Raw genomic sequence first — 27838 nt, 5'->3', positions numbered from 1 at the left:
CCATGTTGACAATTACAGGCCTCTCTAATATTTTCAAGTGGGAGAACTTGCACAATTAGTGGTTGACTAAATACTTATTTGCCCCACTGTATACCATTTATTAACAGTTCAGTAATGATGTATTGAATAGTTATGTTATAATGGATACTTACTATAAAGTGTTACCCACTATCCTAGAATTACAGAGTCATAGAAATAATATGATTGCATGCATGACCATTATAGTACTTTTTTGTTGCCTTAAACATCGTATTTACAGCTGTATGTATGGAATTCATACATCGTGCCTCTTGGCAATTATATGGTCACGCTGTGCAGAGATCTCCCTGTTGTTTCACACTACAACTATTGTCGCTAGAACAAACATGTTTTTGTCCCACTTTCCGGATGTCACAGGCAACCTAGGCTTCCACTGGGTCTCTTGATGCCCAATTAACCTTCTCTGTAACAGCCTCGCAACCTATACATCACATGTCTGTTATTCTTGTTTTATTTTATTTTATTTTATTTTATTTTATTTTAGAGAGGTTGTGCTTTGCACACTGCGCATTTACTCTGGATGGTTGCGCGGATTTGGAGTACTTGGTCATGACCCTTAGGTTTGCACATCCAACACATCGCAATAGTATTACCTGACTGTTACTGCGAATGGGGAAAGCAATGTTTGTTCCCATAGACACATCCCAACAGATTAGCTCCTTAGAGGGTTGGCTCTTAAGTGGAGTTCAGTTGGGCTCTTTAGCGCAGCTCTCTGCAAGTGCAGCAGTACGCACAAGGCAGCCCTAACAAGGCAGTCTCTTCTCTATGCAGAGACATTTTTTCATGCTTAATGGAAATATTCCTTTGAATTAACCGTTTTTTTTCTATGTCTTTTTTTTTTTTTTTAAGTGCGCCATGATTGTCTGTTTCTATGCTTTTTATAATAATTTTATATGACTGTAAACTTTGGAAACTCTGAGTTATTTTGCCTCTTATGATTTTCTTTAAACAGTTTGGACAAGACAGTGTTCCTGCAATAACTTTTTGATGGCTTGTAATCTTTTCACACCCATTTTCTATGGTAATTAATTAGAAATAGTCAATTAAGGTCGCACGTGAAACTACTTTTACGCACAAGGATGGGCTCGGAGAAGCCAAGTTTCCTGTCCCAACCAGTGGTTAAGAATATTTTCATGTTCCGCAATGGTGACCCGTACTACGAAGCCCGTAGACTTGTGATTAATCAGAAGAGAGTGTCCAACTTTGAGACCTTGCTGAGGGAGGTAACAGGAGGCATCCAGGCGCCGTTTGGAGCGGTGAGGAACATATACACCCCACGTGGAGGACACAAAGTCGACTCCCTGGACAACATCCAGAGTGGGGAGCAGTACGTCGCTGGTGGAAGAGAAAAATTCAAAAAGTTAGAGTAAGTGACATGCACTTGGTTTTGCATTGTTGTGATTTGAAATGAAAATATGTACCACTGATTGTATTGGCCTATGGAAAAGTTATACAAAAAACATTTTTATGGCACATCCAGCAATTTAAAAAAAGAAAAGCTTTTTCATTCTTATGTTTTCTTTTACTTGTGTAAAAAAACCTACTCCATTGGGAATCACAGTAGGTATATGAATTCGTGGTGCTGCCCTTTTTACTTTTTCTCCTGCAAAATTGTCTTCCTTTCTACTGCCGCATTAACTGAAAATTAAATATGCTATGCATTACTGTTTTTCTTGCATTAATAGTTTTTGGGACGCCATATTTTAGGTTTGCCTTGAGCACCTGTTCCCCAAAATATTCAGGCATGCACCTGAATCTCAGTAAATCTAATAAAAACAAAATGTTCCATGCCGTAGCAACAGATACAGTAACACTTAGATAGGCTTATTGCTGCTTTTCATTTTTCACACTCACTTTTGTTTGCATTTTTGGTCAAAGCATACCTTTTATTGATGACTTGGTTACAAGCATGCCGAGTCACAGTATCGGGTCAATTTGGTCGTGGGAGGTGTGTGCAACATTATGGCCAGAAAATCAGACAGCTCATGTTATAGAAAAAAATAGAATAGAGTCCAATACTTTATTGTCATTATCACAAGTAGACTGAAAATGAAAATGCAAACCAATCAGTAAGCATACTATTTTTAAAAATATGAAATGCGCACTCAATTTCAGTATTTCAACCTCATCGGTATAATGAAATATGTGCAAGTAAAGAAAAATCTCAGGAACCCAATTAAAAAGGGTATACATACTTTCATTTGCAACTGTACTCATTACAAAGATAGAACTGCATTTCACAATGATGAGAAACTTCATTATATAATACTAAACCGCTCTGATTACAAAGTGATTAAAATATTTCAGCAATGCCCTGTACAAATCAGCCACAATATTAAATGCAGTGTTGAATTAATACCTCTACCAAAGAAATCTCAGAATTATTTGATTTTGGTCAAGTTTTTCCATAGGGTCAATTTATGTGGTTTGTGCAGGTTTGCTGAGTTCAGTTGCCAAAAGTACGGTGACCCTCACCGTACAAAAAGGTCAGCTAAAGACTTATTAGCCTGTCAGTGTAGTGTATATCAATTTTCCAGTCAACGCATGGATTTTGGTGATCATTTGACTCGCCTTATCTGTGATTGAAATCTTGTGAATTTTAAAATGCAATCTAAAATTTTAGCTTGCATTAGTATATGCAATATTGCACATATACTATATACAAAAGTTGCATTTCTGTATACTGTCTTTGCAACAAAATTTGGGGGATGTTATGCAATATAGTAGAATAAAACATTTCTGGAATGAAAGGCAAGGAAATACTGCCAATAACATTTGTGAACTGATTTGCTGGTATTTAAACAGTAATGGAACATATATCTGCATGTCTTCTCGGTCGTAATAGGTCATTGTGAAAACAGTATTTACTACACCATGTAGTGAAACTATATTTCACAGGAATGTGTAAAGAATAATTCAGATTATTTATAATTTGCTCTATCTTTTTTGCCTTTAGTTATCTACAGATCAGCTCCAGAAAAAGAAGGATGTTGCAGTCTCTTCCACTGCAGGTAAATCGAAAAGTGAGGCTGTGAAAATACCTTATTTACTGGGTTCATTTAGTCTAAGATCGAGTCTTAATTGTTCAACACAAAACGTTATGTACTCCATTTAGATACGTGTGGCAAATACATAAAAGCTTTGCATCACTTTTATCATTTGCTGTTTGGCTTTTGTTTCTTTCCGAATGCTAATCATGTTTCACGGATTTGGTGTGGGAAAGTATTGAATTGTTTTTTGATTGACAACATAGGAGTAGAATCGCATTTAATAAACCACACTCACGATTAATATTGAACAGTGCAGTAACAGAGGTGTATGACCTTGGTCTCTATTTTCAAGAGCAACGTAAATGTTGAGAATCTGTAAATTAGTCTACTTTTAGGTTTATTCTAAATTAAGTCTTAGGCATTGTCAAATTCTTAATTGATCAGATTAAAAAAAACAACTCAAAAAGAGAAGAAACATGGTAAATACTTTGAAATAATCAGTTTCATCACATAAATCACGTAAATTCTTCTACCCCTCTTCTCACATTCAATAAATTGTTTATAGTTGCTTTTCATTAAAAAGCATGCAACTCCAAATTTAGATTTGTTTTTTTTGGGGGGGGGACAGAATTGTTATGTTGTTTTATTCAGTTCTGAGCAGGTCAAAAGTTTTTCTTTTTTATTTCCACTCCTTTGTCTCCCCCTGCTTATTCCCTAAATGTTAACATAATTGAGTTAATCATCAATACAAGGACTACAAATCCCCATTTATCATGGTGGATTGCATCAATCAGTGGTAAGAACTCTTGACTTTCTAAACAGGTTGCTTCTTATTCTTACATTTTATGATGGATGTTTTCTTTCCTTTTTTTGTTTTTTGTTCATGGATCAGAGTTCAACTTTTGTTAAAATATTGCAATAATGTATAGTATACTATTTAGAAATCTGTTTTCTTCAGTATAATAAGCATTAATTTACTGTATATAGTATGTAATATTGTTTTTTTCTTATCCCACTCCAAGGCCAAACCACTGCCACCAAATCGGATTTCTGTGTCTGCAAGGTTCTTGAAACCAATAAAAGAGCCGTGTCCAATATTGTGAGTGGCATTGTTCACCTATTAATCTGGTTGATGAATGTGTAATTTCATTAATTTACCCATCCATACAGGATGAAATACAATAGCAAATAATATAGTTCTAAATATCACAATGTGCTTTTGCGTGTGAACTCCCTAGTAAACCTGTTTCCATTCAGTAATTTCTGCACCATACTCATATTTTCATTCACAGTGTGGTGGCAAACGGGGACACTCTGAATCCAGCGATAAGGCTGCTTATCCACCAGAGGATGTTGAGCCAGTTTGAGAGAATATTAGAGATGATCTCAGAGAAGATGGGTTTGAGAGTCCTTGGTGGTGCGAGAAGGTAATACTATATTTATAAATATATTTTTTTTTCTGATCAACACTAACCAGAATTTCTACATTCTAATCAAAAGTGAACAATTTTGGACACACAACACATGACCTATTTAGGAAATCATCTATTGCAGGGATCCCTAACCCTGGGGCCTGGGACCATTACCGGTCTGTGGCGCATTTGCTACCGGGCTGCAGAGAAATAATGAATAATTTGTTAACGACCACAATCTGGCCTGTGCCTCTTGACACATCAATGCTAATCTGAGTTGATTTGTGTCTGTCGCTCTCTAGTGGTTGGCCGCCATTACTGGGGTGTTTGCACACCTATTGAAGTCCTGCGTCAGCCAATGTAAACAGTAACGTTGGCTGCTGTTGGCTGTGTGCTGCGGGCGGCACACCTCAGCAATGGCGTAGGGGGTACTTCTGGTCGTTTCTTTCGGATTAGTCGTAATAATAAAACTAGATATGAAGTTGCCAGTGAAATCCATTGGAGCTAGCGTGTATTTTTTATATTTGTGTGCGCTTGTCCTCGATAATGATGTAGGCGCCTCAGATTTATTCTCGGATTTAATAAGCCCACACATTAGCAAAGATGACTGAAAAACAGGCATCTTTGGACAGCTTTTTTACGGGGAAAAGGCCAACTTCTTAGCCAGAAGGGGAGCCTAAAACCAAGTCCATTCTGCATAATGATGCATAATCGGGGATGACGTGGCTCAGTGGTAGTGTAGTTGCTCCCCAACCCAGAGGTTGTGGGTTCGATTCTCCCCCTGATGACCTCGTCTAAGTAACCCTTGAGCAAGAAACTGAACCCCACCTTGCTCCTGGTGCTGTTTCATCGGTAGGTAGATGAGGAGACCGTGTAAAAGCTTTGAGGGCCTTAAAAAAGGTGGAAAGGCACTATACAAGTGTGACACCATTTACCAATATGCTAGCAAACAAGGCAACAAAAGCAAATGCACTGAGAGCATCATACCTCGTGGCAAACTGTATTGCTAAGAGAACTTTTATGACTGGTTTAACTGAAGTATAATATGAAATACACTTGTCTCTTTCTCTCTTTTTCTGCTAGTCTTTACACTTATGAAGGCCAGCAGGTGACTGATGGCACACAGCTGGAGAGTGGTCAGCTCTATGTGGCCGTGGGCAGAGAGAGATTTAAGAAGCTCTCCTACACTGACCTGCTTTTCAGCAAACCTCGGGGAGCATGGCGGGTCAATGGGTAAGCATATGACCCTACAGGTATAATACTCCTTACACTTTAAAAAGCCTGCGGTCAAACCTGAATTCAAAAGTATTTATCTCTTTTTCTCTCAGGATAACATGTTAATGTGCTGTTCATTTTTTTTTACTATTCTCTGCATTTCCAGAGGTTGTTAAGTGATACAAAGTTTGCTTGTTTTACTGTAGCAATATGTCACGATAGAGTGACACATGAACAGTATTTGAGGAATATTTGTAAGTTTTTATATTGTATGCACTATTTATAAAGATGTGTGGTATCTATTTGTAAAACAGTAATAACAAAACTAACACTATAATGACAACAGCTACTACTGCTACTTATTTTTCTGCTATTGTTACCCCTTTTACGACTGCTAATAGTACTAATTCTACCATTACTTATAATACTATTACAACAACTACTACTAGACTCATTATGATTGATTTTTTTCCCTTTGCAGTTTGAAAATGGGCCAACTGCCGCCACTCTACAGATCACCAAAGCAAAATGGAAATGTAAGATTCATTTGCTCTTCATCCCATTGCATGAATTTCAAACACAATTTCTGGCAAACGACATCCAGCGGAGCAAAAACCAATGCACACACAAAAAACATGACAATATACAATAACTGATTGAATTGATTGCAAATTGAGATTGAAATCTTCTCATTGATTGTAATGTAAATTTATGTATCTTTTGTTAAACATGACCATATGCAGAGGAGGGGAGGCAAGCGGGGCAGTGCCCCCCACCCCCAGTGGCTGAAAAATGTCAGTGCATGTAATTGACTTCCCTATATATGAATTAAAAAAAAAAACCTAGCCAGTAAAATGTTGCCTATAAAAGTTGTAAAGCAATAAAACAAACAACAAAAAACGAATGAAATGAAAACAATAATCCCAATTCATAATGGGTCAAATTATTTTTCAAACATATCATGTGATCAACATCACCTTAGAGACCCTAATTCTATTAACCGAGCATATTCTGTAAATTAATTTTATTGCTGACATTGTGTTTTGGGGCCATCAACATGTTTGGCCCCCCTACCACAAAAGTCATACTTCACCTATGAACATGACTAAAGTAATATGCTACATCATTAAAAATGTATTCATTTTGTTGTTGTTTTTTTAAATGTTTGTATTCATCTCAAAGCTGACATTTTTAGCTATCTATTTTTTTTTCAGTGTCTAGCCTTTTACAGTTACATGTTATCCAAACTTAATCCCTCTCCAGAGAAAGTCAGTGGTCCGGAGCACTGACAGTGGAAATGGTGAGACAAAGGCCTCGCCTCCAAACCACAGCGGCACCAATGGGGAACACCTCTCCTCGATCGTCAGAGAGATATCCCGGGCTAGACTCCTCTCTCTTCGGTTGAAAAGGAGTGGACAGAGCATGACCCTCTGTGACAATGGTAATACACAGCCAAAAACAACACTAAAATATTGACACAGTATAGACTGATTTTTAATTTTGTTTATCTTTTAACATTTGTATTAAATTTTTATGGTATAATTGGTATTGACTTACAAAATGTCGAACACAATATTTACCTTGACTTCATCCCATCCATTTTACCAATTGTCCTCTTCAAGATCACATTTGACCTTGGAATAGACATAAGCAACATCCTGGACTTTTTGTCAGCTAAAAACAGGGCACTTACAATATAAACAAACATCCAGTCACTCTCACATTCACTCTTACATGACATATATTTCTTCAAATAACCTGACATTCACAGGTTAGGAATGTGCAACTTCTATACAGGTAGGTTAGAAGCAAGATTTGAATAATGAATGTTAGAACTGTAAGGTAGTTCTAGGCAATACACCATGGTACTGGCCTTCCTTCTTTCAAATGCCTTCTCATCTCACATTTGGCATAAATGTGGAAATCAATAGTACAATGGCAGCGTACTGGACCATTCCGGCCCACTGTCACCCATACACAGAGTTTGAGGGAGGGCAAGGGGTGCCAGCCCTCCCCCCCGGTGGCCGACAGGTGTCATTGCATGTAATTGACTTTCCTATAAATGATTTTAGTAATTAAGACTCTTCTGGTAAAATATTGTCTGTAAAAGTTGTAAAGCTATACAACAAACAGCAAAAATGAATGAAATGAACAAAAAGAGATATTTTTATCATGGATCAAATTTATTTTTCGAACAGATCATGTGACTAGCACCTTAGACAGTCATTTGCTTTGCCTAGCCAAAACCACCCGAGGACCGAAGGGGCAAAATGGATATATGCAATTTTTTCAAACCTAAGCTTTCAAAAGCAAAAACAACTACTGAGCAAGAACCAAGGATTGAAAATGTGGACCATGAGAGCACTGCCAAAATGGTGAGCGGAGTTTCAGTTTGCCCCACTAAAGACACAAATTGTACAACAGAGCCACCACTGGTGTCTTGTCAATGTAGTTACCCCCGTCAAATATTGTATGCCCTGGCCAAGGGAGCACACACACACCCACATTAGTTATGAGTTATGTCGACTTAAATAATTAATTGAAGCCAGAAAAGAACCACAGTTATATATCTCGGACATCGACGTTTATTAAACTAGAGAAACTCCATACAGGACTTTGAAAAGCGCTATATAAGTATAACACCATTTACCATTTACCATTAAATCACAGTAACAACAGTTATTGGTCATCCTACGAGTAAAACAGTAAAACATTTCCTTTTTTACTTTCAGTATGTATGTTACGTGATACGACAGAAATTGCTTTTTTAAATTTTTTTTATTTATTTATTTTTTTTGACGTATGGGCAATGTTTTAAAACTTTGTCGATAACTACATAACCAAAACATGGAAATCAAGCAAATCAGTGTAGCGCGGTGGCTCCGTCCAGGGGACAATTTTTGACTGGGGGTAACTACATTGGCACGACACCGGCAGGCATACCATATTCAATGGTTAATGATGTTGGCGAAAAGTATAGCTGTCCTAAGCAGCCAGATTTAGAATTCCCCCTCAGAATGATGGGAAACAAAAATGCTAATTTTTAACTTATTATTTTTAAATATTTTTGTAAGTTAATTTTATTGCTGACACTGCGTTTCGGGGTCATCAACATGCTGTGCCCCCCTGCCCAGAAACTCAAAACTCCACCGAGGCTGTCACCCCTGCCTGTCGGATACCTTCTGTCATAGCAGGACAACTATATGTTACTAGTGAGCGAAGGTTGTGCAGTCATCAACATCTGTATGTTATAATGGTAACAAGTCGTTGTCCTTTACCAAAGTTTGCCTACTAGGTTACCTACTAGTGTTCATAATACATGTGTTGACATTTAATACTGTTGCTATCCCGTTTAAGGTCCTATCAGCAGGCATGACACAACAAGTAAATAATGAATTGTCTTACTAGTAAGGACAAGGAGTACACTAGTATGGATATCAAGGATTTAAAGTTGATACTGACTTATCTCCAAGTACAATGACGTAATGCCTTCCTGGGCAATCTTATGTAAACCTGCTGCCTTCGTAAACAGCCACTAAGAGGCGCAGTTGTTCCACATCAGAAGATGAAAGTTGGCAATGACGACATTAAACACTTTTACAAGAAACACATTACATCACCTTCACTCTGCTCTGCTCTGATATCATAAATATGCCCACAATTACCGGTTAAAGCATGTTCATTGCGAGTTTACCGATAAGTGGACTCGACAGGCTTTGGCTGACCTTTACATGACCTCCGTTGCAGTGGGAGTGACATTATAACATCTCTTACTTTTCATAGATTCTGACTTGTATTCATCTTCCATCAGGCTTTTTTGGCTTTTGGGTGGGGGGCTATGGGTGTACATCTATTTCTGTGTGAGTGTTTCATCGTCAATATTTTTTCCATTTGTAACATCCATTCAAACCTTAAAATGTGCTCTAAATAATAACACAAGTGCCAATGACCATATTTTATTACCCTTTAGGTGAAATTGACTCAAATTGCATTTAGAGAGATACCTCATGAAGCGAGACTGGACAATGGACACAGTCTTTTATATCTTCTGCAGAGGATTTTTTAAAAAAATCCTGTGACCAAAAGCAACAGCTGAATAGGCCTGTAAGATACATTTTCCCCCCTGCCCCCATTCCGTCATTTCACATTTTAGGGGTTGCTAAATATACTGTGTAATATATATGTGTACAGCTAAAAGCATACATGCAAAAAAAAAAAAAACATAACATGTACACTGCTGGTCAAAAGTATTGGCACCCCTGCAATTCTGTCAGATAATGCTCAATTTCTTCCAGAGAATGATTGCAATTACAAATGCTTTGGTAGTAATATCTTCATTTATTTTGCTTGCAATGAAAAAAACACAAAAGAGATATATTTATTTTTATGTATTTATTTTTTATCATTATCGTTTTACACAAAACTCCAAAAATGGGCCGGACAAAAGTATTGGCACCCTTCTCTAATATGTATAATAAACAGCACCTGTTACTAACCTGTGGCACATAACAGGTGGTGGCAGTAACTAAATCACATTTGCAGCCAGTTAAAATGGATTAAAGTTGACTCAACCTCTGTCCTGTGTCCTTGTGTGTACCACATTGAGCATGGAGAAAAGAAAGAAGACCAAAGAACTGTCTGAAGACTTGAAAAGCAAAATTGTGAGAAGGCATGGGCGATCTCAAGTCTATAAGTACATCTCCAAAGACTTGAATGTTCCTGTATCTACCGTGCGCAGTGTCATCAATAAGAGTAAAGCCTATCGCACTGTGGCTAACCTCCCTAGATGTGGACGGAAATGAAACATTGATGAGAGATTTCAATGAAAAATTGTGCAGATGGTGGATAAAGAACCTCAACTAACATCCAAACAAGTTCAAGCGGTCCTGCAGTCCGAGGGTACAATAATGTCAACCCGTACTATCCGTCAGTGTCTGAATGAAAAGGGACTCTATGGTAGGATACCCAGGAAGACCCTCCCCTTCTGACCCAGAGACAAAATAAAGCCAGGCTGGAGTTTGCCAAAACTTACATGAGAAAGCCAAAAAAGTTTTGGAAGAATGTTCTCTGGTCAGATAAGACAAAGTAGAGCTTTTTTGGAAAAGACATCAACATAGAGTTTACAGGAAAAAAAACGAGGCCTTCAAAGGAAAGAACACGGTCCCCGCAGTCAAACATGGCGGAGGTTCCCTGATTTTTTGGGGTTGCTTTACTCCTTCTGGCACTGGACTACTTGACGGTGTGCATGGCATTATGAAGTCTGAAGACTACCAACAAATTTTGCAGCATAATATAGGGCTCAGTGTAAAAAAGCTGGGTCTCCCTCAAAGGTCATGGGTCTTCCAGCAGGACAATGACCCAAAACACACTTCAAAAAGCACTAAAAAATGGTTTCAGAGAAAGCACTGGAGAATTATAAAGTGGCCAGCAAAGAGTCCAGACCTGAATCCCATAGAACACCTGTGCAGAGATCTGAAAATGGCAGTTTGGAGAGGGCACCCTTCAAATCTCAGAGTCTTGGAGCAGTTGGCCAAAGAAGAATGGTCTAAAATTCCATCAGAGCGTTGTAAGAAACTCATTGATGGATACCGGAAGAGGTTGTTCGCGGTTATTTTGTCTAAAGGTTGTGCTACCAAGTAGACTATTAGGCTGAGGGTGCCAATTTTTTTGTCCGGCCAAGTTTTGTGTAAAAAGATAATGATTTAATTTTTTTTTTCATTTTCTTTTGTGTTTTTTCATTGCAAGCAACATAAATGAAGATACAGTGTCAATACCAAAGCATTTGTAATTGCATTCATTTTCTGGGAGAAATTGAGCATTATCTGACAGAATTGCAGGGGTGCCAGAAATGTATATAAAATAAAAATATGAATTCTCAAAAGATTGTCATTGTTTTACTAACCCCTCCAAATAAATAAATAAATTAATTAATTAATCAATCATCTCGCATGATGCCATTATCTCAGTGATCAATATCATATAGTATTTCCACTTTTCAGGTTGTGGGGTTCATGAGTATTCGCTTTAAGAAATTATGCCTAAAATCCAGATGTAAAATAGCAAAGTAAGGAAAACAGTAGGACATATACTACAAACACCAGATGTAACAAAAATTTTAACATACTGTACCTAAATAGTTGAGAAAAATGGTACACAAAGTGTAGTGATAATAAATTAGGAATCTGAGAGCTGCTAAATAAGAAACAACAACAAATAAAGTTGCACACTATGACAATAAGGTCAGTTTTTGTGCATGTCACCAGATGACTGCTTGACATCTGGCAGGAACCATGGGAATAAAGGAAAAAATGTGGAAAGCTTCAGAGTTTTCTGCTTCATTAGATGCAAGTGACAGAGAAACACAAGAAAAAGAGTGGTGGTCGTGCAACAACTCATGCAGCAAAGGTCACGGAGCTTCTCTCGCTTTCTCTTTCTCTCTAACTCTCAAAAACAACTTGGATTTTTGATTTTCAGACATGCACACTGCTGATGCTGAACATATTATATAGTTTGCTTTAAACACTGTAAATACTGTAAGTAAAGAGATAAGTGAGGGCACATAAATGTTATGAAAGGTAAATATAGATGAGTGATACTACAGAGGAGGGAATACAATACGAATTGTGATTCTCGAGAAAACGGGAAATAAAAATGAATGGATTTATTGAGAGCTAGGAGACTGTAAGGGCTTTGGATAATTGCCTATCATTTTGTTAATCTCCCAATTTATAGTCATCAAAGCAGAAATTAACTTGGCTGTGCCCCTAGCTGGGACTAAATTGCTGCTCAGGAAATCAACAAAGAAGTCTGTTGCTTGAAGGAAAGATCTGCAGATATGGCCATGATGAGGGATAGGCTAGATGAAACCAGGTAGCTACAAGGTCCCTGCACCTTGTTCATTGGACTGTAAACTTAATTGATTTTTTTTTCCTCATAAATCTCTTCTAAACTTGACTGGTTTTGCTCTAAATTCAATTCACCTTCAGGGAACGGAAACAGTATATGTGTATACAGTATATTTATATAATATTCACAGCACACCCTTTTTTGGACAGATCGACTGAGGTAATGGTTAAAAGTCAGGTAGCACTTGCCAGCTGGCAACCTTGGTAACTTTTTTTTTTTTTTTTTTTATAAGATAAAATACTAATACTACCATTTTCAATGTTGGAATACACACAGTTAAATGTAAACCATTATCAGTGAACATACCCTCCTCTCACATAAGATTTGTTTTATATTGGGTAAAATAAAAAATATTTAAAATAGTGCAAATAAAAACTGAAAAAGCATCTCTTGAAATAGTGCAAAAATAAATACTCACTCAGTGTTTTATTTACTTCAGCCTAGGGTTTAAGCAAAGTAAAAAATTCCTGATTTGAAAATATAAAATAAATCACTTCAAAAAGTGTTGATAATATTGCGTTTGATAGTTCCTACTCTGTACGTTCGCCATAAGTTTCCTACTAGTGATCACTGATAACTTCTTCTTCGTCTTTTTGGTTTGTCTTCTTTTTCCCGTAATGTTGCTTATTCATTAAGGCGCATTACCTCTAACGACCCTAACAGGACTAACTCCAACATTTTTTATTCTAACTCAAACTTATTTGCCGTTTCACTGCGTGCACCGAACCGTGATGCCCATAGTGCAAGCCAAACAAGCAAATAGATGATATATTAAAATGAATGGATGTATATACAAACAATTTATTCATCAAACCACTGCTTATAAAATGCACAACCTGTTTGAGCGCAGTAGATGGCTTCTACAAGTTAGCGTTTCACTTGGATCGTGATGTAAGTACAAAAGAAAGAAAAGTTACAGTACGAAGCTAAATTCAGTTAAAAGCTCATCCATGTAGTAACATTCACACTCACTCTTTCCGATCTACGGGTCACTTTCTGTTCAATTTAGGTAATTTGCAGGTCACTTCCTGTTGAGTTTTAGTCACTGCCTATTCATTTGGGAGATTCCCGATCACTTCCTGTTCACTAATCCAAAATCAACGGGAAGTGACCCATAAAAGGCCCCAAAATAAACAGAAAGTGACTAAAAATCAACAGGTAATGGCCTGAAATGGCCCAAAATTACCTCGTTGCCTGGCATTGACTGCCACTGACGGCCAGAGAAGTTGGAGGGGCCCATTTGAAATGGAAGGGGGTTAATTCGCTGCCACCCTCCCAGTTCAAATGGATTGGATTTGTACCAGTGATACACTTAAAGCAGAAGGCTGAAGATAGCTTGTCTTTCTGTTATTTAGTTGTTTTGTAGAATATCCTAAAATTATTTCCTGACCAATGTATCGATAATGTATCGCCATATGGTGACGTCATCATTATTGTGAGCTTTGTATCGTAAATTGTATCGTATCGTGAGATACCAAGAGGTCCCCACCCCTAGTCTATAGTCAACTCCCATCTTATTTGAAGTTTTGCGAGTTACAACCACTTTCTTCCCTTTCAAAATAATCCATGTATTATTTTTTTAGTATCTTTCAAGGTGTAATCTCTACATTTCAGACATTTCAGATTGCGATTGAGCATCCCTCATCCTCAGCCACAGTAATAGGGTGGTAGGTGGATCCCACACTTTTTGTCTATGCCTTGGCTCCCAGGGCGTGGCCTCCCCTCTGCCTGGGCTGCCAGCCGCAGGAGTTGAGGGAGGTCGGGGTTCCGATCTAACGTCGCCCCGCAGCGGCTCCTAGGTGTTCTTCCGCCTTCCCCTCTCTTCTCTGCCTGGGTATCTGCCCTGCGCTCCGTCGCGGGTCGCTGGCTGGACACCGGTGTATCCGCTGGGTGTCGCCTGCTCCGGCGGACGGGGATGGGCATGGGGTTGCTCGTGAGTCCCCTCTTCCCATTCCTGAAGGCCTGTTGATGGGGGCGTGGGTGGCCCGGGGGACCTCCCTTGATCCCGGGGGGGTGACGATGGGTCCTTTGCTGAGCTGCGGCAGGAGAGATAGGCTGCGCTGGATGTGATTGGGCGCGCTTGGAGGGCCCCGGTGCCGGGATTGGTGATGGGGTAGCGTTGGGTCGGTTGCCGACAGGCTTACACTCAGAAGGGATTCACACGATTACTGGTTTTCTAGATCAAAGAGCTGATTTGTGTACACTCCACCCCTCCCAATCACTTAACTTATAGACTCCCCCACCCCTTCCCCTTCTTTCCCTGGTCAACAGGCCCCCCACATAGTGTCAACCGGAAATACTTCTTGCTGATGATAGCACTAACATATTCATAGTTAGTGTAGGCATTCAATGTATTTCTTGTTGTTTTTTGTGTTTCTTTTCTTTCTTTTCTTCTGTTTCTTTTCATTTCTTCTGTTCCCCCATAACCCCCTCCTGTTCGCTGCTTTGTCATAATAAACGAGGTATGTTGAATGATCGCCATGGGACATGGGAGTATGTCATACTCTCTATGTGAAACATTAAAACTGTTCAGACCAATCGGACGCTTAGACTTCCATTCCCCGTGTCAAACAGCTGAACAGGACAGGTTTAAAAAGAATTATCCCTAATCCTTCATAATACCCTGGGAACCCAATTATCTCTCTAATTGGTGTCGACTTCGATAATAACCAACTTTTTACCTCTTTCTTTTTTACTGTTCCTATCAAATGTGTGATTTTCTTTCTATGTTCTCCATCTGAGAACAGATGTGTCACCTCTCACCTGTTGTTTTTTGAGCAAAATCTGTGTATAAAGTGATGTCACACGTGTAAGCAGTATTGAGTTTCGATATCTGCCTGGGTCTATGGGAATGACTGACGACGAAAAAGGGGCAGTCTGGAATACTAGCATTTGATTGGCTAAAACAGCAATGGCGACTTCCAAGAAATAGTGGCTTTTATTCAGATTGTTCACTATGACACTATGACATAATAAGAATGACATTCTGTGTTTTTTTTTTTTCCAATTCATTAAATTTTCTGCTAGTTTACACATGATAACCATGCATTAAGAGGGAACATAAAACAAATACTGTATGCAGTTAAAGGAGGAGAATTGCTTGAGACTAAGTAACTCATAGTCCAAGGTCTTTTCTGCAACATAATCTTTTTTCTCTCTTTGGGATTATTACAGCCTTTTTGTGTCAGACCTTTTGGAGGTAGTGGAGGTGTGTAGTGATTTTCAAATAGAGCCTGGTAAGTCAGGGTCAGCATTGAAGACTGAGAGTATTCAATCAGACAAAACCTCATGCTCTGAAAAGCTGCTGCCTTCTTTTCATGTATGAAGCTTCATTTTTTTTTTAATGCAGTTGGAAGAAATTCAATTTACCGTTTGCCACATGATAGCGTCCCATTATGTCCACTTATATTATTTCCTTTCTAAATCAAGGACGGATATAAAAGTTTGAAGGTTTTATTAAGGCCGTGTCCACACAAAATATTACTAAACATAAAAAAATGTTTAAAAAAATAAAATAAAATCCCTATTTTCTTTCAGGAAAGAAAAGTTAAGTGTGTTCAATTATTTTTTTTTTCTTCATTATATTATGAAATTCATGATTTAATCTATTGCTATAAGTTGTGTTAGAGCCAAATTGCCTCATAATCATGTGTTTAAAGTAAGGTTCAATTTTATACTTTATTATTGTTAAACCATAGACTTCATAATGATTGACGGGTCAGTTTCCACCTTCACAGCACAACGCCTTTAAGTTGGGGGCCGCCCTACAGTCCGCTTCAGTTATTCGCAGTCGGTCACAGAGTCAACACATGCAGTGTTCCAAAGCCTGATTTAGGATCGAAAAAGTATGAAAGCCATACCGCATACAAACAGATTGTCTCAGGAGTGATTTGTTCGAGGTTTCAAGGTAATTATTATATTTTTCGTACCATGCATGCATTCTAAAACGTTGTGAAAGAAATCAATGGGAGAAATTAACCGCTATGGACTAATGGACTAGCATCATTCTTTGACATATTTACGTAAAGTAAATGCAAACTCTCCGTTTTTTTTTTTTTTTTTTTTGCTTTTAACTAAGAATCGAGACTCTTTTACGTCCATATCTATAAAGAATTCAGGGATTTAAGTATTTATTCACAAGAATTTTCAACAGAGAAAGCTCTTAGTTTACATATGGCGGCTGCTAATTTCCTTACAGACTAGCCTCACAGTTTGCAATATTTAGTTTTTACGTAAAATAAATGCTACTTGCACATTTTTTTTTTGCTTTTAACAAAGAATCGAGACTGTTTAACGTCCATATCTATAAAGAATTCAGCGATTTGAGCATGCATTCACGAGAATTTTCACCGGAAAAGCTGTTTACAAATGGTGGCCGCCTCATCTAGTAACAGACTAGCATCGTACTTCAGTATATTTACGTAAAATAAATGCTAACTGCACATTTTTATTTTGCTTTAAACCAAGAATCAAGACTGTTTTACATCCATATCTATCGAGAATTTGGGGATTTAAGCATTTATTCACAAGAATTTTCCCCAGAAAAGCTCTGTTTACCTAAGACGGTCGTTAGCTACATTTACTAACAGACTAGCATTGCACTTCAACATATTTACGTGTAAAAATAAAAAAATGCTAACAGCACGTTTTTTTTTTTTTTTTTTTTTTGCTTTTAACCAGGAATCGAGTCTGTTTTACGTCCATGTCTATAAAGAATTCAGGGATTTAAGCATTTATTGACAAGAATTTGCAACGAAAAAGCTCTGTCTGTGATTCCACTCGGTCATCTTTGACGGCCTCGCAAACAATGCAGGCCCCCTATTTATCGGCCCTGCACCCCGTGTCCCGTCAATACATTAAAGTCTATGTGTTGAACTATTGTACAGTATATACTTTGGTCATTTGCAATGTTTGGAATGATTACACCCCCTTTGTGTTATTAATGGTATGGCATGGCATGTCAAACTCATTGGATGAGCTGATTGATCAATTAGTACACATTAGTCATAAGACAAGACACAACACAACACATATTGACACATACTTGACTGCCTGCAAATGAATATGGTGAAATTGTTATTGTAAAAAAAAAATTGAAATAATAATAAAAATAATAAATTAAATATCAGTTCATTTTAATTTTAGTGTATTTATTCTTTGTTCTCGGAAAACATTACACATCCACTCATAATTACTCACGAGTTTACTGAACTGAGCGTTCTTGGGCATTCTAAAGTCGTGAACAATTTCATATTCTTTGAAATGTTTACCACCCAAATTTACATTTGAGTTTCAATGTACTAGTACTGTATATCATTATTAGGTATAATTGCCAGGTTTAATCTATGTAAAGGAAAGCTGTTCATCAGGTATATGTGTATTGTGTGTGCGCGCGCTAGTCATCTTGCTAGATCAACCCAGTGCCTCTGGTATCATCGAAGGTGACGCTGACGGGGAATTATCCATGTTAGCATATGTATTCAGTAATGCTTGTCAGAGCAAAACATTGCTGGGAGACAGTAGGCATGTGCACCAAGGAAAATATGGTGTCGCTGTGTCAAAAAGCGGCTCAGAACCTAAAGGATGAGGGATAGCAACATTTAAATGATTTTTTTTTCTTCTGTTATACGGATCATTTTAAGGCATTGTGTAAGCAATGTGTCAATTGTGTGTACTGTAGTGTCGGTGTGTGTGTGTGGGGGAGGTTGTGTGTGTTTGCTTTTAACGTTTCTGGAAAAACAGCTATCCTTCCATATAGCTTCCTTTATTTGGGTGCCTCTCATCTCCCGTTTTTACTGAAGCAGAAAAAAGGTTCTTTATGACCCTTTGATGCAGGATTAGGGGATTAAAGTGTGGGGTGGCAGCACTAATCTGATACATTAATCTGTTAACAAGTGTTTCAGCAGCGACATATAAGGATGCTAACTGTGACATGCTGCGTGTAGGTTCTGACACCCTCACAGATGCACATTTTCCTCGTGTCTGTCATTTTAAATCCAAGCTTCTTTACACAGCTCACATTGAATTTGCAAACGTTATCTGTGTGGAATGTTCGAACAGTTTAAAGTCAATGGACAAAATGTTGCATTTACAGAAATCCATCATTTAAATCTCAAGTAAGAACTGAATACTGTAGCAGAAAACCTATGGCTCAGTCAAAGTAAGTCAGAAAAGTTTTGCACTGGAATCAATATACATTAGGTTGAACATTTAAAAATATTTTATAAATGTATTTAATTGTTTATAATCTGTAGTCTTGGTAAAATTCACAAGAATGTGCCACCAGTCATCTTAAATTTATTCCACACAGTTACCGTATTTTTCCACACTATAAGATGCATCTAAAAGCCTTTTTCTAATTTTGTCAAAAGCTGACAGTCCTACTTATAATCCAGTGCACCTCATATATGAATCAATATTTGTTAATCATGGCATGACATTTCCTGTAGCGCAGTTTCATCTAGTGGATGCATAATGCAACCGCAACCCCAACTACTACTACTACAGTGCCTTATAAGCGGTGCGCCCTATATATGACAATATTTTTAAGATAGGCCAATCACTGAATTTGTGCCTTATACTCTGATGCGCCATATAGTGCAAAAATACATGGCATCTATTTTTATGAAAATATAAATACATAATCAAGTATGTAGTTTTCTGTAGTTGCACATTAGACATGCACAACTATCATGGCACATTTTGGATCATTCTCCTTAACAAAACTGCTAAGAAGAAGAAAAAAAAAATTTTTTTTGGGAAGTCTGGTGTAAATACTCGCTTGAGGTCATGCCCCCGCATCTTAATAGTGTGGTGGGAACGACCACCCGCTTCAATTTGCTCCTCTCCAGCTCTTAATGTACATTAGAGAAGGTGAAAGTGTAGCTGAGAATGCTTTATTCAGGGAAGATGTCTGGCCCACGTAATGTGTTTTCTAGTAAGCTGAAAGTCTGTACTGACCAAATGACTCAGCCTCTCTAGATGCCATTCATTTTGAGCCTGTTAGGAAGGCCCCAGTCGTATGGGACATATGATGTCCTGTGCCATTACCTAAAACAGGGTGCCCAGGTTTGCTACTTGTAAATTATTACAGAGTAGGAACCCTCACTTAATGCATTATGAAGACCCTGGAGCGGCTGTTCTTTCACCACCTGAGACAACAGACCACTCATGTTATCGACCACGAGCAGTTCGGATACTGTGAAATTTATCAGGCTGGTGTGCTATATTTCTGGTCTGATGGAGAGAAGCACTGGCGGCACTGAGGGGGAGTGTTCTGACTCTGCATCTGTCCGCCATATAGACCCTGAATTTTAAGAACAACATTGAGATGTGACACACTGAGAAGTACTGTGACAATACTGTGGCATGTGTAGAACAGGACAAGATGCAAAGCATAAGGAGTTTTAGGACCATTCAGCGGCTAGAGAAATGTTCGAGCATTCCCATGACAATGGACACGGTCACAGAATTTCGCAGGGTCAGGAAATCTGTATTGGAGGAAGCTGGAGTATTTGAGGGGAAAAAAGAGAAAATGATACGATTTGAATTCTTGACTCCTAGTCAGAAGGGTTGACAACTGAAAAATGTTGCATTTACATTAATGATAATGATCATAAAAGTCAATATGTTTCAATCCCCCCATGTACCCAGGGCCGTCGCTAGGTGGCCCTTTGAGTGCCCTGTAGCCAGGGATCTCCACCTAATTCCACAAAGTCTTGCTGTGGGTGCAGGATTTCATTCCAACCAAACAATATGACATCTTTTAACGAATCTGGTGTTTTACAAGACAGTTAGTTGATTACAGTCAGGCTCTACTTGTTTTAGCAGAAACCTCATTTGTTCAACTGGATCGGTTGAATAAAAAAACCCAGGACCGATAGCGAACCCTAAGGACTGGTTTGGAGGCCCCTGCCCTAAGCTGTAAAGTCAGAAGGTGCTCAAACCCATACATCAAGATTTTTCTTTTAAATCACAAAGTCACACAAAACAATATCTTAATTTTTCCCCCTGTCTAGTGGTATCACTATATGATAACTGTTATAACTAAATAATAGATCATTAGTAAACTGTTAATAAATCCCTTATTGTTGATTTGTGACGTGTTTGTTAACAGTTTGTTAAGCATTTATAATCATGCCTTATAGACAGTCAATATGTTATAAACAGATGCTTAACAAGTAATAAATGACTTTTAAACTGTATGTTAATGATTTATACTTACACATTATAAATTAGTAATATACCATAAACAAGCTTTTGGTATAGCTTACAAAACAATGACTTATTATTAAGTATCAGTTGATAGTTTATTCAAGTTATTGGGACATTATTCTAAAGTTGCAACTACTCCTCATTTCTTAAGTGTTAGTGAATGAGGAATACCGTATTTTTCGGTCTATAAGTCGCACCTGAGTATACTAGTAAGTCGCACCAGCCATAAAATGCCCAACGAAGGGGGGGAAAAAAACAGATATACTGTAAGTCGCATTGGAGTATAAGTCGCATTTTTGGCGGAAATTTACTTGATAAAATCCAACACATAGAACAGATATGTCATCTTGAAAGGCAATTTAAAATAAAAATACAATAGAGAACAACATGCTGAATAAGTGTACAGTATGATAATGTTACAAGATGCATGAACAACGAAATGTGAATTTGGCCGGTATGTTAACGTAACATAGCTATTAGAAGTTATTAAGATAACTATAGCACAAAGAACATGCTAACAAGTTTACCAAACCATCAGTTTCACTCCAAAACACCAAAATAACATGTGGAATTATATAATAATGTGTTAATAATTTCACACATAAGTTGCTCCAGAGTATAAGTCGCACCCCCAGCCAAACTATGAAAAAAACTGTGACTTATACTCCGAAAAATACAGTAAGTGCTATTTTAAAATAACATCCGGATAACATACTGTACTTAAGTTTGCTAACCATCTACTAAACTTTAAAGAACAGCAATTAGTTTGAACAAGTTCAAGGTACAGAAATTTGATTCGATATTTAAATATAGGCCTTTCTGTGTGCCGTACAAAAAAAAAAAAAAAAAAAAAAACACACACAAAAGATGAAATGTTGAACATTTTGTTCAATGCATAGAAACATACATACTAAGCCATCACATGGCAGAATAACAAAATACTAGCACAAACCAAGGAGTTTGTGACACCTTTTGTGCTAAACACAGGATAAACTGAATTTATGAGGGGCATTTAACGTCCATACATCACAGCAAACTGTTAACAAACACTCAACAAGTCAACAATAAATCATTTATTAACAGTTTAGTAATGATGTATTAACTAGTTATAACGGATAGTTATTATAAAGTGTTACCTGTGTAGGTATTTTTAGATTAATCACCGATGCTTAACACGACCACTGAGTATTGTTTTAATTAGTGCCTAGGGAACTGTAAACAGTCTGTTCTTTTGACTTGTCCCGTTAGGGTTGCCCACATCTTTTTCCATCCTCTTGCCTCGACCTCTCTAACACCACCTGTCCCTAAGGTTTCCATCACCACATTCATCCAACCAACCAGCCACCACCATGGTTTCTATTTTTCATAGTTTTTTTTGTTTTTTTTTTTGTAACCCTGCCATTCAACAATCACACAATAAAGTAATACCTATGAAATCCAGTTCAAAAATTGATTAAATTTGAAGTTAAGAATATGAATATTTATTTTAACATATTTTTTCCTGCTTATGGGAATACTAAAATGAAAACAAAAAACTATCAGGTATTTGTAACAATAGCTGATTTAAATTTATGATAGACAGAATGAAAGTGTAGATTTTAAAATTACTTCAGTATTACCTACAACATAGGGATGTGCTGTATGTGCTCATTATGTTATGCATTACTCTTCTAAGAAGTACTGCTTGTGTAATAAATTTCAACAGGCTTTACATATGTTTGAGAGTGACTGTAGCAGATGGTGCAGCAAATATATCTGAATATTGTATATCCAGCAGATGATTAATATATTTTTTTCTGTGTGTGTCAAAAAGTCATAAACAAGCAAAGAGTATCTCGTGATTCAAGCTAAACTCATTAAATGTTTTAACAGGACTATGGTCAGTGAATGGAGCCTCATTTGCTGAGTGGTAACATTTCTTAATTGCCATTCAGAGTTCGTGGTCATGTTGTTTTAAACACCACCATAACTCAGCTATGTGCTTTGTGGAGGGATCCAACTGGGCGTAAATAAGAATTACGCTTTGTGCTGAATGATAATGTGCTGTGTGGAGTGATTTAGGTTCATTAAAAACTTCATCAAGAGATGTTTGCGTGTTAACTATGAGGATTTAGTGATAAATGGAGGCTTTTTTTCTTTTTCCTGTTTTTTTTTTTTTTTTAAATACAAAAAAATTCATCAATGCTAATATTTTTTAAGAAGATGCCTAATTAAATATAGTCACATGCGCAAAGGAACTGATCAAGTTGTCTGAAAATCCATCTGCAATTTTGTCACACTGGATTTTAAATGGACATTTATTATTATTATTATTTATTAAGAGCATGGAATTAGCGGCTTAGTGGCATAAGAGGTGTTCTGGTCAGGCCAGAATTTATTTTTAAACCCTGACATGACATGAGAGGAAACGCCATTATTTACATCACATATGATCAGTGTTGTTAATAACGGCGGTACAATATAACGGCGTTACTAACGGCGTTATTTTTTTCAGTAATGAGTAATCTAATTAATTACTTTTCTCATTTTGGCAACGCCGTTACCGTTACTGAGGCGGGAAAGGCGTGCGTTACTATGCGTTACTAAGTTGGTTAAATAAAAAAAAGTCTGAGAGAAACGGACTCACGGGGACGAGAGCAGAGCAGGAGTGGGGAAGACGCCATTGCAACCGCGATGCTAGATGGCTCCAATAATACCTGACTGCAGCCATAGCCGACAAACTACGCCCACATGACACGGTAGATATCATATTATAGAACTAGATGCAGATGACAGACACTGCTGCATTGCCAACATGTTTTAAGGACTACATGTGTTTGTAAACAGCCGCCATCTTAAAGCAGTAGACCTCTCAGGAAGGCCCTGGTGTAGAGATCCTTCCTAGCGAACCTAAGTAATTTTTTTTTAATCTAAAATGCTCCTAAATCGGCAAAATCTTAACTTAAATCTATCTTTAAATGATGAAACAGTTTAAAAACTTACACATGTTTAAAGTAGACAGAAGGGAACTAATGCAATAACGGGAAAAATTTTAACAACTTTAACGATTGATTCACAACTTTAAATGACTTCCACACATAGCAAAGGTTACTAGCTAGTTATCGCAATACCCTTGTGTCTAGTTAAGTGGAGGGTAAAGAATTGGGCTTGGGCCAATTGTCCCCCAAACCCTTTAAGCTTCACATTGTGTGACCTGTTTTTTTTTATTTTTTTATTTTTTGGAGAAAAAAAAAATATCACTAGTTACTTTGCCAAGTAACTAATTACTCTTACATTCAGGTAACTGAGTTACTAACGCAATTACTTTTTGGGAGAAGTAATTTGTAACTGTAATTAATTACTTTTTTAAAGTAAAATTAACAACACTGCATGGCACTAAATGCGTTAGTAGACAGCCGCCATCTTAAAGCAGTAGACTTTTTAGGACGGCTCTGTTGTAGAGAACCTTCCTAGCGAACCTAAGTAACTTTTTATCTAAAATACTTCTAAATCGGCAAAATCTTGACTTGAATCTATCTTTAAATGATGAAACAGTTTTAAAACTTTCATTTGTCGAAAGTAGAGAGAAGGGAACAAATGCAATAATGGGAGCAATTTTAACAACTTTCAACAGTTGATTCAGGGTAAAGGGTAAATTAGGGTAAAGAATTGGGCTCGGGCCAATTGTACCAAAAACCTTCACAAAAAACTTCACATAGTGTGGCCAATGTTTTTTTTTTTTTTTTTTTTTTTTTTTTTTTTAGGGAAAAAAAAAAGTAATTATCACCAATTACTTTGACAAGTAACTAATTACTCTTACATTCAGGTAATTGAGTTACTAACGCAATTACTTTTTGGGAGAAGTAATTTGTAACTATAATTAATTACTTTTTTTCAGTAAGATTAACAACACTGCATATGATATAAATGTAACATTTAAGACTTAAAACGTTAATTTTTGATATGCCCCACATTAGTGAAGACAGGAGATGACAGTGATCACATGACATCTATCGTTTTCATTTGCGTCTGACCTTCAACTCACCGTTGAGATCATTCCACTGTGAGATTTTAAAGATGTTTATGGGTCTCTCTGGAACAATTCCATTGTCTGGTCAAGTTGTTTACGTGCATGAAACCAAGTTGGATATGTTTTTCTCAAGACCACCAGGTGTCCTTCTTGGGCTGTGTTTGTGCATGCCTGAAACTCTTGTTTTAAACAAGTCAATTGCCAGACATGACAAAGATTCATCCATCCACCCATATTCTGTACCGCTTATCCTCACTAGCGTTTCTAAATGTTTTCTTTAACTTAACGGTAAATGATAGGCTACTGAATTGCTGAGCACTTGAAATTGATGGTTTAACAACAACAGCAATATTACTATTGTACACAACTGACTCAGTTGTGTACACTCAGTTGAACTGGGAGTATGATGTGTTATTAATTTGCTTTTTCTGGTAGTTTGGAGCTCAAATCTACAAAAGTATATTCAAACATTTAATTAGCAAGTTTCATACATATTATACAGGGTGATCAAAAACCCTAACCCTAACCTTAAACCCTAACCCCAAAACTTCTTATTCTAAAACACATAATTTATCCATATTTTGCCATTTTTTAAAAATATTATTTGATATTTTTTGTATATTATATGATTTGGGGAAAATAAATCTAAGTTCTTGTCTTTAGTCAAATAGATGATTTAGTTTAAAATTTGAAAGCATAACAAAAAATGTTGGAAATGTTGTGAAATCAGTTAATACAGTTCCCTGGAGGCTTTAGAAACTGGTGGCTAACATGGCATTATCACTGGTTGAATTCGTCTTAATGTTTTAATAATTCAGACCCCCCCCCCCCCCCCCCCCACACACACACACACACCCTTATATCTTTCTGCCCAGATGATTTGGATTCAAAAACCGATGATGGAAATGCTGATGTTAAATCTCTGGACCAGCCAAATGAAGAGGTATTGTTATCCCTTTAATATTTTCTTATAATAAAAGTATGTAACACCATTATAGTGAGCACCCTTTTTAGAATGGCACAATGAGTTTTTTTTTTTTTTTTTTTGTCATTGTAATGACTCCCTCCCTAAATATTTTCTTTAATCAGTGATTTGAGTCCTCTTACTTTTACTTTCATTCAATTCCGCCACATTTCACAGGAAAACCTAGACCATTTTGGTCCACACAACAGTATCTGTTGACTTAACTGATTGTGCAATGTAGGTATTGAATACACGTACTGTATATTTACCAGTGAACCATGCATTGTTATTATTAGATTTATTAGGAAGTACAAACCATGTGTGTCATGTTGCAGGACCTTGCACCAGATGTTGTCAAATCACCAGAGGAGAATAACAAAAAGGCTGAAGAAAAGGAGGTTTCTACTGAAAATACCTTTGAAATGAACACTTCCTATAGCCAAGAGGAAAAGAACGATAAAGAGACAAAAAGCCCAACAAAAGGTGTAGAAGGGGAAAATGAAGAAGCAAATGATGAAAATAAGGGAGAATCAACTGCAGTGCCTGAAGAGCAGGCTGAGGTTGTAAAAGAAGAAAAGGATGTGGGAGTGGATGAAAGGAAGAGCGCTTCAGATGAGAGTACGTCAACACTAGATGAGAGTTGTAAGCCTCTAGCTGACAGTAAGACGACAAATGCAATTGAGAACGGGGAAAATAATGCAGATGTGAGTGAGGTTGCAGCAAATATTTGTAAGAATGTTTCAGATGGGCAGAAGGAAATTCTCGATGAGTCAACGGAGGAAATGGTGAGTGAGAGTAAGGATGAAGGTAAAATGAAGTGTAAGGATGATGTGGATGAGGCTGCCAGCGTGCTTAAACCTGAGTATGCCAATGACATAACAGATGATGCTACAGATAAAGTTTCAGATGAGAGGAAGGATGAAGGTAAAAAAGAATGCAAGGATGATGTTAATGAGGCTGCCAGTGAGCGTAAACTTAAGTATGGTAATGACATAACAGACGATACTACAGATAAAGTTAAAGAAGAGAGTAAGGATGAAGGTAAAAAAGAGTGTAAGGATGATGTTGATGAGGCTGCCAGTGAGCGTACATTTCAGAATGCCAATGACATAACAGACAATGCTACAGATAAAGTTTCAGATGAGAGTAAGGATGAAGGTAAAAAAGAGTGTAAGGATGATGTTGATAAGGCTGCCAGTGAGCGGAAACTTAAGTATGCCAATGACATAAGGAATGATGCTACAGATAAAGTTTCAGATGAGAGTAAGGATGAAGGTAAAAAAGAGTGTAAGGATGTTGATGAGGCTGCCAGTGAGCGTAAACTTAAGTATGCCAATGACATAAGGAATGATGCTACAGATAAAGTTTCAGATGAGAGTAAGGCTGAAGTTGAAAATGAGTTTGCTGAAGTAAGAAAAAAAGAGGGTACCATTGAAAGTAAGGATGAAGATGTAACTGAATTTGCCAATGAGAGTAAGCATATTGAGACCAGTGGCAGTATAAAGGAGTTTAAAGATAAGGGGTCAGATGAGATTAAGAAGGACATTTTCGATGAAGTTTCTGATAAGAAAAAGAATGAGGACTCAAATGACAATAAAGACGAGTTGGTAAATGAAGTTTCCAGTGAAAGTAAGAATGAGGTTTCTAATGAGATTAGGGATGCACTCTTGAATGAAAATAAGGATTTGATTGCCCATGAGACTAAGGACAAAACTCCAGATGACAATTTGTCTGTTACAAAGAACTGGGCATTTTAAAAACAAAAAATAATTAGAGAAACTTAGGTCAAATTGAGGGAAATAATACCAAAGGGTGGAAAAGATATGTGGTAATTACCAGAGAAGGAAAACCAATGACCAAGGTTGGATTTTATGTAAAAGGACTGAGAAACTATGTTACAAGTAGCAATATCAAGGAAAGAGACTTGAAGATAGAAAGCCAAATCCAATTGTAGAGATTCTATATCAGATTCAGATTGAAGGAAGCCAAGTGAATAATACTGAGATTTACATCAAACCAGTAATGTAAAGAACGAATAATGGTGAAGGACAGTATGAGTTTAATATTTTACAAGAATTACCAAAAAGGG

At 37.2% G+C, this 27838-nt stretch overlaps 1 protein-coding gene across 1 annotated transcript; it reads left to right on the top strand.

Moving 5' to 3' along the window:
- Positions 1-981: 981 nt before the first annotated feature.
- LOC130914715 (doublecortin domain-containing protein 2-like) lies at positions 982-27604 on the top strand. The gene is made up of 10 exons (XM_057834153.1): positions 982-1405; positions 2996-3050; positions 4052-4128; positions 4322-4456; positions 5525-5674; positions 6138-6192; positions 6920-7097; positions 25661-25728; positions 26085-26579; positions 26778-27604. The coding sequence occupies exons 1-10, from the start codon at positions 1119-1121 to the stop codon at positions 27504-27506; spliced, it is 2229 nt and encodes a 742-aa protein (XP_057690136.1). The 5' UTR covers positions 982-1118; the 3' UTR covers positions 27507-27604.
- The last annotated feature ends 234 nt before the right edge of the window (positions 27605-27838 follow it).

The sequence above is a fragment of the Corythoichthys intestinalis genome, chromosome 4, assembly GCF_030265065.1.
Source record: "Corythoichthys intestinalis isolate RoL2023-P3 chromosome 4, ASM3026506v1, whole genome shotgun sequence".
In the NCBI taxonomy this organism is placed as follows: Eukaryota; Metazoa; Chordata; class Actinopteri; order Syngnathiformes; family Syngnathidae; genus Corythoichthys; species Corythoichthys intestinalis.
This window is presented reverse-complemented; position numbering and strand designations above follow the sequence as displayed.